The 16,343-nt window shown below is 42.5% G+C and overlaps 1 protein-coding gene across 1 annotated transcript in view; it reads right to left on the bottom strand.

The window, feature by feature from the left end:
* Positions 1–1,559: 1,559 nt before the first annotated feature.
* LOC149298775 (F-box DNA helicase 1-like) overlaps positions 1,560–16,343 on the bottom strand; it is a 39,771-nt gene continuing 24,987 nt past the window's right edge. Inside the window, exons 13-22 of the mRNA XM_089487088.1 lie at positions 15,681–15,817; positions 14,992–15,091; positions 14,249–14,370; positions 12,687–12,762; positions 6,226–6,417; positions 5,759–5,881; positions 5,611–5,619; positions 5,265–5,371; positions 3,898–4,029; positions 1,560–1,730 (exon numbers count right to left, since the gene is read on the bottom strand). Of these exons, the coding sequence (XP_089343214.1) occupies positions 1,560–1,730; positions 3,898–4,029; positions 5,265–5,371; positions 5,611–5,619; positions 5,759–5,881; positions 6,226–6,417; positions 12,687–12,762; positions 14,249–14,370; positions 14,992–15,091; positions 15,681–15,817 (1,169 nt within the window). The remainder of the gene's footprint in view (positions 1,731–3,897; positions 4,030–5,264; positions 5,372–5,610; positions 5,620–5,758; positions 5,882–6,225; positions 6,418–12,686; positions 12,763–14,248; positions 14,371–14,991; positions 15,092–15,680; positions 15,818–16,343) is intronic.

Raw genomic sequence — 16,343 nt, 5'->3', positions numbered from 1 at the left:
GTACCCAGCCACCCACCCCCCATCTTTGTGTATTGATTGATATGGCGCTCCAGCCACCCTGTTGTGTGCTTATACCCCCTAGCCACCCCCATTTTGCTGCCATCCTTCACTGCTGCTGTCCTCCAACGTGCTCTTCTAGCTGTCACGAGGAACTGTTCCGTGTAACTCCGCCCCCTTGAGCGGCCCATCACATCGACAATGTGACGTGCCGCTCAAGGGGGCGGAGTCACGTAACAGGACACTGGGCGGCACTGTGCAGGCGCGCTGGCTGCTTATTGATTTTAAAGCAGCCAGCTTGTCTTACCGCCGCATCGGCTGCAATGGCATCTCGGTGTGCCGGCCAGTTCGGCAGGCCCACCGCGGATGCTGCGGGCATTAAAGACGGCCCTGGCGTGGCTGAATTGGCCACTTAAATGGGCGGCCGTTAATTGTAGATTCAATTGCCCAGCCCGCCCCTGGCCGGTGTTCATGCACGGTGCCGCCCAATGGTCATGCCTCAGCTCTTTGTCCCACCCCTTTTAAGACGTGGGACGAAGTACTGAGGCACTGCCATTGGGCGGCGCGGTCTGTCAACAACTGCCCCTTTAACTTCATATTAGGCGCCGGGGGCGGGAGGAGGCGGCGGCCCAGGTGCCGCTTTCAATCCCGCTCACAGCCGCTTAGTGGCTGTTTTGAAGGTTGAGCTGCTGGCCCTGCCTATCACTATGTCTTATTTTCGGGGTATGGCTTATATTGCGCAAATGCTTAGGAATCCTGCTACGGCTTATTTTATGGGTATGTCTTATTTTCGGGGAAACATGGTATTTACCCATTGTGCAGCACTGCGGAATATGATGGCAATGCTAACATACATGTCTGTTCACAACAGTTAAGTACTAACTTATGACCTCACCAATTCTTTAATAAGCATCAACAAAACTTTCTATGCTTTTTATAACCTGTATTTTTAGTATGTGATTCAGATTAACTGCACAAGTTGGGTTCAACCCAGTAGTTGGGTTGCTGTGAGATGCAGCCAGTTGGGCTTGGCTGTGGCTCACGAAGAAAGGAATAGTGTGACCCGGTTCACTCACCTCTAAGGTGTGTGTGTATCTGCATTAGTTCCACATTTCAAGGAATAAATACATAATTAGCACAGTGAAATGAAGTGTTTTCTTCAAACACTGTTTGCTGTTAGTTTAGACTTATTTGCAACATAGCTGGTCAAATGCCATTTGTAAATATCTTCCGTTTTAATATAAAGAATCTTGTACACAAAAAATGCACCAGCACACGCTATCACAGTCAGGCACTTTATATTCAGTTCTGTTATACACTTTTAATTGCGATCTGTCATAAAACATTTTATTTTTAGATAAAGATTTGATTTATATTGTCTTTTAGGCACTAGCCTGTTGAAGAAATGTGCAAGTTTGTAAGATGAGCGCAGGATTAAAAAGAAAATCCCTTCCAAAATGTCCAGTTGTTAAACACTAGTTTCCAGTAGTACCAAGCACCATCTGGGCTGTTTAAAACGTGAAGGCTAGTGTTATCTAGCTGGGATGGAGACAAAAAGCTCATCAAATAGCTTGCAGTAATTGCTCGACATGTCTGGGCATCATCACGTTCTCCTGGTTAATTTCCATGGATGTCACCAAATTTGGAGATGCCAACAACTGCGTTATTGGACCCACTCTTTGCAGAACACATGAATGGCATATATAACCTCCTTTATCTTCTGTTTTGTCACTCTGTGCATAAATAAATAAAAATACAACGAAAGAAAAGCAAAATGCAAGTGTTACAAGGAAACTAGAGAATAAAGTACCTGCATGGAAGGACAGTAGTTACTTATCAAAGTCTTTCTGGAGCTTTAAGGGCCCTCATTCTGCAATAATGCCAATTAATGCTGTAAAAAGCTATTATACTGTAGAGTAGAATCTGATCAGACATTGGAATGGATGAGCAACAATATGAGCACAATTTATTCCTGGCATACTAGGCTGGCCCATCATGAAAAGCTAGTACAAGATGTCAGGATGGAGATTAGCACCTGAAAGCAAAATATGCTTTTTTGAAATTACTTTTTATAAAATGTCGTTTGATTATGGGTAAAGATGGAATATTTAGGATTTAGCTTTGTCAAACTACAGTGAATGTGAGATTTTTTTTCAAAACTTCTTCCTCTTTATAACAAAAATGCAATCATTTTAATTTTCATGCAATATAATAGATCCAGACTACAAGGCCCCATGAAAAAAAAAAATCAGTTACATAAAAGCTCTCAAAAATAATGAATTATGTTGAACTTGTATTAGATCTGTAGTTAAACACAAAGATGTCTCTATGGATTTTGGAGAGCCAAAAGAGCTTGGCTGGTCCCGTATAAAGTTTAGTTAAATCAATGAATTCTGGATATGTGCAGCTGCACGCTAAACTTTCATGCTCACGTAGCGTGCTGCCAGGCATATCCAGCCACTGGCTGCACACTGCAGCAGCAGGCCTGCCTAGGGTACACCTATGAAAACAAAACCGAAAAGGGATGGCGCAAGGACACCAAGACAACTCGAGAAAACAGCACACAATAGTGCAATTTGTAAAATGAAAGGATGATAAATGAAATGGGAAGTAGTTGCACTCACAAACAGATGGGTAGGAACGCGTCCAATATGAGAAAAGATGGGCAGTCCTACCCATCTGTTTGTGACTGCAACTACTTCCCATTTTCGTTTTCACTTATTTTACTTATTGCACTATTGTGTAATATTTATTTTTCAAGTTGTCCCATTTCGGTTTTGTTTTGGTAGGTTTGGCCATTTGGGACAAGTGCATCAGTGAGAGGCTGCGGAAGGAAGCCAAGGAAGTACTTACAAGGAAGTATTTACATTTGATATTTATGTCCACACTACTTTTTCACACATTCACTTTTGGTTAGGGTACACCTATGTCTGGTATCCTTGCAACATGTTATGTCGAATATATTCACTAATGATATATTTTAATATATACATCGATCAGCCATAACAGTATGACCACTGAAAGCTAAAGTGAATAACACCGTTAATCTTATCATGGCACCTGTCAGTGGGGTATATTAGGCAGCAAGTGAACATTTCATCCTTAAAGTTAATGTGTTAGAAGCAGAAAAAAATGGCATGCGTAATGATCTAAGTGACTTTGACAAGAGCCAAAATGTGATGGCCAGAGCCTCACCAAAACTGCAGCTCTTTTGGGGTGTTTCTGGTCTGAGGTGGTCAGTACCAAAAGTGGTCCAAAGGAGGAAAAGAGGTGAACTGGTGCTCCCCCCATTGATGGAGGGGGTGGTTAAGGCTGGCAGAAAGGTGCCAGAACACACAGTGCATCACAGTTTGTTGTACATGGGGCCCATGCTGACCGCTGTTCACTGCTGAAAGCACCCACAATGGGCATATGAAGATAAGAGCTGGACCACAAAGCAATGGAAGTGTCTTGGTGCGTTGCTTACCTGGAAAACACATGGCACCATGGAGGCCCCATCTCGCAACTTACAGGATTTAAAAGGACCTGCTGCTAACCTCTTGCTGCCAGATACCAAAGCATACCTTCAGAGGCCTAGTGGAGTCCATGTCTGAACATTTCTGTGTTGTTTTGGCAGCAAAAGGGGGTCCTACACAATATTAGGCAGGTGGTGATAATAAACGTAAACATTCGATATTTGATTCCATCTCCATAAAAGTGGCCTGTGGCCTTAGCCGATTACATTGAAAATGTGTAAGTAATGTTTTTTTGGTTTTTTTTTAAACTCCCCATTATTGATGTTAATGTAAGTTACAAAAAAAGAAAAACTGCTTGTTGGTTGCTTTCACACTTTTGCTATGTGGTTATTTAGTTTGTCCCTTATTTCTGCAGAGAAACAAGCGGTTAAACAATACTACTTACATAAACAATTGGTAGCTTTTTCATAGTCAAGACAGAGTTTTCAGGGATGGTGTTGTTGCATTGCTTGAGAGCACATGATATGGGACCCTCCTTTAACGCTTGGCTCGTCAGCTCAGCTCTGAATAAGTATTCCTGAAAAAAAATACAGATCCAATTTCGAACTATATAAAACAGTCAGTGGATACTCCAATGTAAGATTTAATAAAGCGTTTTCAAACACAGGTTAGCTCACCATATTGTGTTATTATGTTTGCCAAAAATATACGATGTAAGCAAGCAATACCAATACTTGCTGAAAATCAGTTTCCAGCAAATCCAATTCTGCTTAATTTCCTAGTGATGCTCTAACTACTAAAGCCATTTCTTAAGAATATATAGCCATAATATGCTAGGATAGCCTACATGTTCATGCTCTAATCAGGCCTATATAAACACTCTTTAATGCAGAAGTCCTACGGATGGAAATATTTTCCTCCTTAAATATAGAATACAGTACAGATCTTGTGGCTGGTATGTGATATTTTATGTGACTTTCCTCTGCTCAAAATACAATGAGCCCATCTACTCAACTACAAGCTGCGAAAGAAGCCCATTCCTTTATAAACCTTCATTAGCCAGAATGGTTATTAAGACTGAGCTATTACATGGTTTATTACAGGCAGTATGTTAGGATCTCGGGGCATTTTGCATCAAGTGAACCTTGTCTGGCATTTTGGAGAAAATTTGACAGCAAGTTACGTCTGTCGAGATGCAGACCAAGAAGAAAGAGAAGAAAGGAGAACAAGAAGACACGGAAGTGTCTGGTTAGCAGAGAAGGTAGGGAGACATTCAGAGAGTATAAGAGAGAGTGTCAATGAGTTAATATGTGCGTCAGACAACAAATTCTGTCCAAAACAAATGGGCAGGAAGTTTGTAAAAACAAATCACAAAATGTCACCTAATTGCACTGGTGTTTATGTTGGAGAATATTAATGGGCCAAAATGCTCCCTTACACATTGCACCTTTTTTTGTAATAGCGTCTCTGGCAGAGAAGGAGTTTTCTGCTGTTGAGGGATCTTAGGAAAGGATTATGAGGAATGCCTGAACCGGTGTTTAGGGATTCAGTTGCTTATATTATAACTAATGTACTCAATGAGGGCTTATTACATTTGTTCATTCAACTCGCAGTGAAGCTGTGTCTGACTGAAAGCAGTGAAATCAAGTTGTCTTTCAACAGCCAAAACTCCCGAGTATCAGCATTGCCATTGCAAAGCAGAGGATGTAAAATTTTGTCCCTGGGACCCATGTCCTGCGGGGATGTAATTAAATACCCTACGCCTGCTTACAAATGTCTCGGTATGATGACACAGCTTGCCACTAAACTTACCCCCGCAAGAGTCAAAATATTCTCTACGTTTTTTGTTATTATAAGATGTGTTTTTGCACGAGTTACTGCAACGTAAAGTAAATTCCATTCATCTTCCAGTGATAAACCTGCCACAAAACAAAAACAAAGTTAGAAATTAAATAAAAATAATCTATATGACGGACAGGGCTTTAGAGATGAGTGAAATCTAACCTTTGGACATGGTGGAGTGAGAATAACCGCATCTCCAATAATGAAACATTAACAATTCCTATTTACAACAAAACAAACATAAAAAAATACTTAGGACTGCAAACTAAATACCTATTGTACACCAATCAAAGGTCTGTAAACTAATTGACAGCACTAATTCTACCTCCCGTGTTATACTGTAAACTGTAAAGCGCTAAGTAAATCTAAAAACAAATAAATAGATATACATACAAAAAAGATTCATGAACGCCTCTCCTTATAGAATCTAGCCACAAAAGCAGTAAACAGAATTCAAATTTTACCTAAGGGAATCTGCTGCCCTTCCAGGTTGTGTCTGGCTGAGGGGATTTTCAAAAAATCATCTGTTATTAGTACAGTGTCAAACTCCAATCCTTTGGCTTTATGGACTGTACCTAAAATATAATCTGATAAAGCACCATATTAAATAGCATTTCTAAAAACATATTGTAATCACATAAAAAGGACAACACCATCTGGCCATTGAAGCGTTTAGCCATATGGGCCTGAGCCAGAAAGGCTGGTGTTTATATATTTCTGGTCACCTAATGTTAAGGAAATTTAAGAAAATAAACAATTGGACCATTATTTGAGGTGAGACCATGTTCCAAGATCTGGTGACTCTACATTTACTCTACTGTTGAAAAGAACTTACAAAGCCATAGGTTACAGGTAAGTATTTCTTTGTTTTTAATAAAAAAAAAAAAATGTATGAAGTGCATTAGTGTTTTTAAGTGGGCAGTATCCTCACCTGCAGATGAGTCTGTGTGGCAGCTTCGTATCCTCTTCACAAGCTCAGGAATCCGGACATTGTATTTTTCAACAATAGCAATCTTAGACTCCAGTTCTCGGTCCTCTGAACTTATTGCGTATTTTTTTAGGGCGGAAAATCCTCCTATCTTAGCCCACATCTTTATGGATGTGTCTTCAATCTGTAGATTTTCTTTTGAGAGAACCCCCCCCCACACACAAAATCAGTAAATCTTATAGCATTATATATTTGTAGAAGTTTAAAAATGTCATTAACTCTTCAGTAGTCAAGATGGAACAGGAACACATTGCAAACAGGCAGCCAGCCATGTGCCAACATAAAATTTGTTGACAGACGCAGTGCTGTGAAAAAGTATTTGCCCCCTCCTGAGTATTTTGCATATTTGCCCTAACTAAAATGTTTCAAAACATGAAACTAATTTTAATGTAAAAGATAACCCAAGTAAACACAAAATGTAGTTTCTGTGGTGCTCGTGTTTCGCATCAATTTTCTTCTTTCTCAGTTACTGAACCCAAACAAGTTATATATTGTTTTTTTCTTGATAAGAAGGGATCGTATCATATAATGTATTATAAAACACACATATAATATTATATATATATATATATATATATATATATATATATATATATATATATATAATATACTGCACTTACTTTGACTGTATCCCACTGGTATGTTGCAAATTATCTTTATTGGGAAGCATTATACTTATTTTATGAACTCTGCTTTATAGATACATTTTTGGATTCAGACTAATTATTGTTTGTATTATATATACTCAAAAATCAGAGTTTGGTTTACAATTCTCAAGACCCTTTATTATACCTTCAATTATTCATTATAAATAGAGGAGCCTTACCATTTATATAAAATTATTTATTTGGTACCTGTATGATAAACTCTGCTAAATCCTGAGAAGACATTATAATGTGGTCCATACCTTTATTCCCATTTTTTTTTTTTCGATTTAAAAGACTTTTATTGACACCCAGGCACAGCATGTGATATAATAAGCAAAAACATACAGATCAGAACAAAGCGGCGCCCGGACGCCAGAGTTTTTTGCGGTTTGTGTAGACAGGGTCTTACGGTAACAAATGTAACATGGAACATCTGCAAACATATAGTAATACCAACAGTACCAGTATTGCGAGAGATCACGGGCCCCATCGAACCAAGGTGGCGAGGAGGAGACAATCGAGAGAAGAGGACCCAGAGCCGGTGACATAATAAAATCTAGGACCGTGTGTGTTAAACAGGAGCACGGTAACGTGTAGTGCAAATAACCAGGGGGAGGGAAACCCCAACTGGTAACGGGCCATCCTGTAGATAGAAACCCCAGACAGACATAGAGTAAGCTAGAAAGAGGGGCAGAGCGGCCCAATTGGCCGGGGGTCCTAGTACAGGAACCAGGGGGAAAGGGGGTACCACGATGGGAAGGTAGAAGAGGTAAACGGGACACGGCACAGTAACCTTATGAAGCCACTGAACTCCAGAAGAAAGAGGCGGAAAGGAGAGAGAACAGAAAGAAAAGTAAAGAAGAGGAGAAAAGAGAGAGGAAAAAAATAAATAAAAGGGGGGGGCAGGGCAGAAGAAGAAGAGGAGAGAGACCACGCGGTGAGCCGAAATGATACCTCACAGAGCAGCGATCCGTCCTGTGGAGCCGTCAGTGTAAGCGGAAGACATCCAGGGGGTCCACACCTTCAGAAACCGTTCAGTAGTGTTGTGTATATAAGCAGTGAGTTTTTCCACGTGCATAATATGCCAAATTTTAGATAAAATTTGTGGTCAGGAAGGGATGCATGTATTCCAATTTTTAGCGGTAGAGAGCCGTGCAGCAGCACATATTCTGTGGATGAGCCGCTGAGTGCATCTGGGGAATTGGGTGTTAGGGTGGTCCTTATTGAGTAAAGCCGTCAAAGGGCACCTGTCTACCCGTGTTCCTACAAGTTCCCTGAGAAGGTCAAAGACCCAAGTCCACAGCCAGAGGGCACGACCACCACATGTGGAAGTACGAGCCCCTCTCTCCACAACCTCTCGTGCAACCATAGCCAGAACCCGGGAAAATCTGGGCAACCCGGGAAGGATGGAGATACCACCTGCCAACCACCTTGAACGCACCCTCTTTAATGAGAGTATTAGCGGTAAGTGAGAACATGTTAGCGTATATTTCCGTCCAGTCCGACTGAGCCAGAGGCGCCTCAAAAACGGCAGTGAGGAGGAGCGTCAGGGAAGGCATGTGTGATAAGGCGAGTGTAAAGCTGCGAGATCGCGCCCGGACGTCTCTCCCTAGCCCAACACAGTCTTCGAACTGAGTCATAGGAGGTAAGGAGCGGGGAAATTTGAGCCCCGTCAAAAAAGATTGGAGTTGAAGGAAGCGAAACGCTTCTGTAGGGGGCATCTGTAAGGAGGTAGTGAGTGTATGTGAAGTGTGTAAGTAGCCCCGGTGGTAAAGGTGACCAACCTTTGTAAAACCATGGGACCTCCACCAGTGGAAGGATGCTAGTGTCAACCCCGCAGGGAAGGCGGAATTACGGAACAGAGGAGTAAGGACAGACGGTGTGTGGTGCAATTTGTGTCGCGTTTTAAGACGGTCCCATAAAGAGAGGGAAAAGGACAGCGTGGGGCTATCGGCACAGGATGGGCGCGCGCTCCCCCCCAGCCAGCAGACCTCCGAGACATCAGGTAAGTGGCACATAGTCTCCTCAAGGGGAACCCATCTAGGGGCTTGAGAACCGAGATGGACCAGAGGAAGCTGCGCCAACTGACCAGCATGGAAATAGGACAGCAGGTGAGGTACCCCCAGGCCCCCCGCATCGTGCGACCGATAAAGGTGGGAACGCCGCCACCTCGGCCTGGCACCCCTCCAAACAAAACGAAAAATCTCCGCCTGAAGAAGGTCCAGGTCCCGAGGCACCAGAGAGATAGGGAGCGAGCGAAAGAGGTAAAGTATTTTAGGTAAAAGCGTCATTTTGACACTATAAACCCTACCAAATAGAGAAATGTTATAGGGCATCCATCTACGGAGGTCACCTTTCAAACGCTGCAGCATCGGGAGGTAATTAGCTTTATAGAGGTCAGAAAGTTGGGCAGTCAGGTAGACCCCCAAATAGCAAAGCCGATGAGGTTGCCACTTAAAATCAAAATTGAGGGCTATAAGTTTAACGGTATGGGAAGGTAAGGAGACGTTCACTGCCTCACATTTAGAACTGTTGACCTTATAGCCCGATATGGCAGAAAAGCGGGACAGGAGAGCATATAAATTTGGCAGGGACACCAGGAGGGATGTGATGGAGAGGACACATCATCCGCGAAGAGACTGACCTTGTAATGAGAGCCCCCCACTTGCACCCCACTAATGTCTGGATTCAGACGGATAGAAGCCGCCAGAGGCTCAATACAAAGAGCAAATAGGAGGCGAGAGAGGGGACAGCCCTGCCGCGTACCATTTCGGACAGGGAATGGGGGAGATACTGCCCCCCTGGTGTCCACCACCACGCTGGGGGAGGAATAGAGACCTCGCAGAGCAGTGAGAATACCCCCAGTGAAACCGAAAGCCCCGAGCGTCACCCACATATAGTCCCAATCAACCCGGTCAAACGCTTTTTCCGCGTCAAGCGAAAGTAACAACGCCGGAGACCGAGCCAACCGGGACGCATGAACAACGCCCAGGGCGCGGCGAATGTTGTCAGGGGCCTCCCTACCCAACACGAAGGTGTATGAGAAGTTTTATGACCATCATAAAGTGAGGTGTAGTAGTCAGTAAATTGTTTACAAATTACATCCGGGTGGGAGGACGTCCCCCCAGAGGATGTGTGGATTTGTCTAATATTATGTGATCACGTGGCCAGGCGGAGACGCCGTGCAAGCATGGTATCAGGCTTATTGCCCTTTTCAAAAATGTTTTGATTCGTCCAGCTAATGGCCTTCAGAACATCAGCCGAAAGGATCAGGTTAAGTTCTCCCTTTTTGATGATTAAGGAACGAAGAGCCTGGGTTGACTTATGCCTACGCTCAAGGTCGCGTATCTCGGTCCTCAAGAGGAGCTCCTGACGGAGCTTCTCCTTTTTCTTTTGGGAGGCTGGGCGAATAAAAGTACCGTGGATAACCGCCTTGTGCGCCTGCCACAACGACCCCACCGTCAAATCAGGGGAGGAGTTCAATTGGAAGTACTCCTCTAGGGCGTCCGCCACAGAAGCACCTATGGCCTGGTCTGCCAATAAGGAGTCATTCAGCTTCCATGTGTAGCCCGGGGGGCCTTTATTCCCATTTTTAATAGAAGCGTAACAAACTAATTTCCACAACACAGAGAAAACCCTCCTTTAAACAAATGATTACTGTCCAAAACCTGCTACCGAAACTTCCATTTCTGTTATTGCCAAGTATGTATTTGGATTAATAATTACAGTATTTCATAAAAGTGAGTACACCCCCTCACATTTTTGTGAATATTTTATTATATCTTTTCATGCAACAACACTGCAGAAATGACACTCTGCTACAATGTAGTGAGTGTACAGCCTGTATAACAGTGTAAATTTGGTTTTCCCACCAAAATAACGACACACAGCCATTAATGTTTAAACCATGGGAACAAAAGCGAGTACACCCCTAAGTGGAAATGTCCAAATTGGGCCCAATTAGCAATTTTCCCTTCCCGGTGTCATGTGACTCTTTAGTGTTACAAGGTCTCAGGTGTGAATGGGGAGCAGGTGTGTTAAATTTGATGTTATCGCTCTCACACTCGTCACTGGAAGTTCAACATGGCACCTCATGGCAAAGAACTCTCTGAGGATCTGAAAAAAAGAATTGTTGCTCTACATAAAGATGGCCTAGGCTATAAGAAGATTGCCAAGACTCTGAAACTGAGCTGCAGTACGGTGGGCAAGACCATACAGCAGTTTCACCGGACAGGTTCCACTCAAAACAGGCCTTGCAATGGTCGACCAAAGAAGTTGAGTGCACGTGCTCAGCGTCATATCCAGAGGTTTGTCTTTGGGAAATAGATGGATGAGTGCTGCCAGCATTGCTGCAGAGGTTGAAGGGGTAGGGGTCAGCCTGTCAGCGCTCAGACATACGCCACACACTGCATCAAATTGATCTGCATGGCTGTCGTCCCAGATGGAAGCCTTTTCTAAAGATGATGCACAAGAAAGCCCGCAAACAGTTTGCTGAAACAAGCAGACTAAAGACATGGATTACTGTAACCATGCCCTGTGGTCTGATGAGACCAAATTAAACTTATTTGGTTCAGATCGTGTCAAGCGTGTGTCGCGGCAACCAGGTGAGGAATACAAAGACAAGTGTGTCTTGCCTACAGTCAAGCATGGTTGTGGGAATGTCATGGTCTGGGCCTGCATGAGTGCTGCCGGCACTGGGGAGCTACAGTTCATTGAGGGAACCACGAATGCCAAAATGTACCGTGACATACTGAAGCAGAGCATGATCCCCTCCCTTCAGAGACTGGGCCGCAGGGCAATATTCCAACATAACAACCCCAAATACACCTCCAAGACGACCACTGCCTTGCTAAAGAAGCTGAGGGTAAAGGTGATGGACTGGCCAAGCATGTCTCCAGACCTAAACTCTATTGAGCATCTGTGGGGCATCCTCAAACGGTAGGTGGAGGAGCGTAAGGTCTCCAACATCCACCAGCTCTATGATGCAGTCATAGAGGAGTGGAAGAGGACTCCAGTGGCAACCTGTGAAGCTCTGGTAAACTCCGTACCCAAGAGGGTTAAGGCAGTGCTGGAATATAATGGTGGCCACACAAAATATTGACACTTTGGGCCCAATTTGGACATTTCCACTTAGTTGTGTATTCACTTTTGTTGCCAAGGTTTAGACATTAATGGATGTGTGTTGAGTTATTTTGAGGGGACAGCAAATTTACATTGTTATACAGGCTGTACACTTTACATTGTAGCATAGTGTCATTTCTCCAGTGTTGTCACATGAAAAGATATAATAAAATATTTACAGAAATGTGAGGGGTGTACTCACTTTTGTGAGATACTGTATACTAAATGTATGGACCCTGGGAAACTTATTCTTTAGCAGGATCCCTACAAGAAGGCTAGGTCATTAAGTAACTCAGGAAAATAAATTATTATAGGTGCAAAACATGTATTTTATGATGTAGAACAGTGTATTTCTCAGGTGAGGCTAAAAACAAAGGCTTAAGAAAAGTTGATTTAAATTTGAGAAAGCCTCATAAATGCATTAAATCAACATAATTATCAATGAAAATCTATTTTCAATATACTGAAATAGTAAACAAGTATTTTTCAGCTGCTACGTGCTTTGGTTGCTCATAACCATCTTTCTTCAGTGAACTCAGGGGAGTAAATTCTTGAAATCAGAAGCACATTTTTCAAGACAAGGCAGATGCAGCTAGTGCTGTCCATTTTTTTTTTTTTTTTTTTTTTTTAACTTACGTCTTAGTCTCTCTTGTACTGGTTGAAGGAGTTTCCAGATGTCAAAGATTTTGTTCAGTCCAAACTTTTCAGGTCCCTAAAATGGTAAAAAAAAACAATAAAAAACAGTTACAAGTTCAACACAATCAACAATTATCAGCAATGTACCGTATTGGACGGATTACAGGCTGCACTTTTTCCCCACACTAAGTTTTTAAAGTGGGGGTGCGGCCTATAATCTTGGTTTAGCGCAGGCATGCCCAGCTCATATCACCCGACGACCAGGACATACAGTTCTGGGCAGGTCTTTTCTTTTTTGGGCAAGCAGCAGGGTTAGGATCCAGATCCCCCGCAGCGCTGCAGAGGACCTGGATCCTCCTCGCTGGCAGCCGGTGGATGTCTGCACGATATGCACAGACGACCCAACTGTTGCCGGCACTTCTGCTGGGGATGGCTTCTATGACGGAGCACTGGCATGACATAACCTTCCTGTGCTCCACCACAGAAGCCCCAGCGGAAGTACCAGCCAGCAGCAGCAGAGGTTGTCTGAGCGCATCGCGCAGGCGTTCACCACCTGCCAGAGAGGAGGATTCCCCGCAGTGCTGCAGGGGACCTGTATTCTCCTCTCTGGCAGCCGGTGATGCACGCAGACAACCTTCGCTGCTGCTGCTGCCGGCACTTCTGCCAGGGCTTCAATGACAAAGCACCTGCATAGAAGCCTCGGCAGAAGTGGCGAGATGCGGCATAGGTTGTCGTCAGGCATCACGCAGACGTCCACCGGCTCCCCCCCCCCAGATGCCAGGGAGTCTGGGGATGCATCGGTAGGTCTGGGGGGGGTGGAGTGGCATATCTGGGGAGCAGCAGAGTGGCATATCCATAAGTAAGGTGCATTATGAATTAAGGGGATGCCTTAAATGGCTATTGGTTTTCCAAGTCTCTGTTTGTATATAACCTACGCTGACTAACTGTATAATAGATACCAAAAATTTTAAAATACATGTATTCCTGTTCATTAGATAGAATGGTGTTTTACTATTCCACTAATGTGTGTTTTTTCTTTAAAAATAATTTTTTCTTTGACATAGCACCAAACTTAAAGGGTGCTGCGTATAATCGAGCCAATATGGTATTAAGCTTTGGAGTAAGAATTCAGGCATACCCAGCGATTACCATTCAAAAAAAACCCAAACACCTAAGGCATAAATATTGGCGATTACGTCACACCTGCGTGTTACTACTCCCTTGCGATGCTGCCGGCAATTAATGGTAGGCAGCAGTGAGGTTGGGTGCACTGCCAGTAAAAGGAAGATCAATGATCTCCCTCAACAGACCCTCCTTTTCCAGCTCCAGGCGGCCCAGTTCACTGCAAAGAAGGTGCCCCCAACTGATCTGCGTCCTAGGCAGACGTCTACCTTGCCTTTAGGTAGCTGTGGCGCTGTTTGTTTGTCCAACTAAACAGTCCTCCTAATAAACGGAAATACATTACATACCACTCTTAAAACTATCATGACGGAAGTATTATCTAAAACCTATATCTTAAAGCTCTTACTCACTATAGCAATATTTTAATAATGAAAACTTACCCCAATAATGTGAATTGTAGATGGGCATTCTCCTTCAGTTAGTCTCACCGCTTCATCAAAGATAGAGGAATTTGTTCGGGATAAGATTGCAAATTCCCTTGAGGAAGTTCCTAGAATGGTTCCTAGAAACATGATATTTTTAATACAAAAAATCCAAAAATATCTAAAATAAAATTGTTACAAGGATAACTACCATTTTGATATTTACTTATATTTCATTCACTTTTTTGTATGTATGGCTACAACGAGCGCGTTTGCTTCTGAAAAGGGAACCGAAAGGGATCTCAAATACAAATGGTCTGCAAAGCGATACTATCATCCTAGCTACTTTTTTTGCACCAGCATTGCTCTTTTTACATAACCTCTAATGAGAAGATATTGCTTTCTATTGTTAAAGCAACAATCGCATGCTAGTCAGATTTCTTAGCAGATCTTAAACACCAGCAAATTGTGAAGAAAATATTCAAGATACCATAATTGTGAGTACAGATATCCACTTTCACGTTTTAGGCTCTGCCATTTTTTTAAAAAATAAAAATTACTGGTTCTTTAAATGCAAAATATGTAATTACCAGACTTTTACTCTAGCATAAAATGTATTACATGAAATTAACACAATGCACTAGAAGTAAAGCATTTACTAACATAGTAATACAACAAACAGGCATGTATCTTACTGATGAAACTTGATAGTTTGCACTTATGTAACAAAGAAAGACAGCATATGGTTAAGAAATAAGTACCTTTCTGATTTTCTCCAACTAAAGTTTTATGTCGCAATTTCTTGCAAGCATCAAGAATGGTGGCACCAACATAAGCTATTTCAGCACCAAATCTGAAGCTCTGATGAACAAAAAGGAAAAGTTTTTATATTCAAGATTGTAAGCTTGCAAGCAGGGCTCCCTCCACCTAATGTATTAGTTAGTCTGTCAATTCTCGTCTTGTCATACCCCTTGAATATACGTATCATTAGAAGCACTGCATAAATTGTTGGCACTATATGCATAAAACATAATAATAATAATAAGCAATACATTTTTCCACATGATGATGTAGGCTAGTTTGTGTTGGCTGGTATGAAGCTTAACACAAAATGGGAATACTTGAAGATAAAAGAAAAAAAGGAACACCTTGAGAGCTTAACTGACTTCATATCTCTATGATCCTTGGTGTCACCACCACAAAGCCACAGCACTAAAATTTACTAGAGACCTAAAATAGTAATTAGGTTTTTCCAGTGTAAGTTTTCTTTTTTGGTGGCCGACGATGCTGTTACATTTTTACAAAAGCTCCAATGCTTGTCTATACGCTCTACTCGTGTTTACTACGTGTTTTTTACAATGTAAATCATGTTTTAAATTAAGTATTAATGTTGACCCTCACCTAAAATTATATTGTCCAATAATGAATTCAATCCCATGCACACACTTACCTGAGTGAGATAGTAGATATGAGTGTGCGGCACCTCACACAATGCATTGACAGCTCCACGGAAGCTATAAATCTGCTGGTGAGGATCTCCAACAAAGATCTTCCCACAAGTCTGGGAAGTCACGACCTGCATGATAGCTTCAACCAAAGGAGACAATTAGCAACATAATCTTGCAGGGTTATTAAATAAAATGAAACCATTTTGTTTGTTTGGGAGGTAAAAAGCCACATTTGGGAAGTGCGCATTTTTTTTAGCTTAGTCCTACTGCCACCATGTCCTATTTGGGACATCTTTGAAGCAACACCTATGATTTAATGGGGTAAATTGAACTATTTTTGAAAATCAGACACCCCAAGGTATTTAACCCTTTCCATGCACTAATTTTACCACCAACCTTTGTCAAAATTTGTGGTGGTATTTTTTGTGGGGTTCCCCCCACACACACATTGTACTTCAGGTATGAATTTACCACTCCTGGTATATGTAACTGTCAAACACCCCGCAATATGTGTTCAGCAACATCTCTTGAGTATAGTGATACCCCCATGCATGGGTCTGTCTGGTTGTTCGGGGAGCTAAAAGGACATTTGGAAAGTGCAATTTTTCCCCCATTATGGTCAGTCTGTGCCTATGCTCTTTGAATCCGGCCACTCCAATTTACCC

This window comes from Sceloporus occidentalis, unplaced genomic scaffold (assembly GCF_023333645.1).
Source record: "Sceloporus occidentalis isolate IW3139 unplaced genomic scaffold, rSceOcc1.0.p SCAF_31, whole genome shotgun sequence".
Lineage (NCBI taxonomy): Eukaryota > Metazoa > Chordata > Lepidosauria > Squamata > Phrynosomatidae > Sceloporus > Sceloporus occidentalis.
Note: the sequence above shows the minus strand (reverse complement) of the source record. Positions and strands in the feature narration are given on the sequence as shown.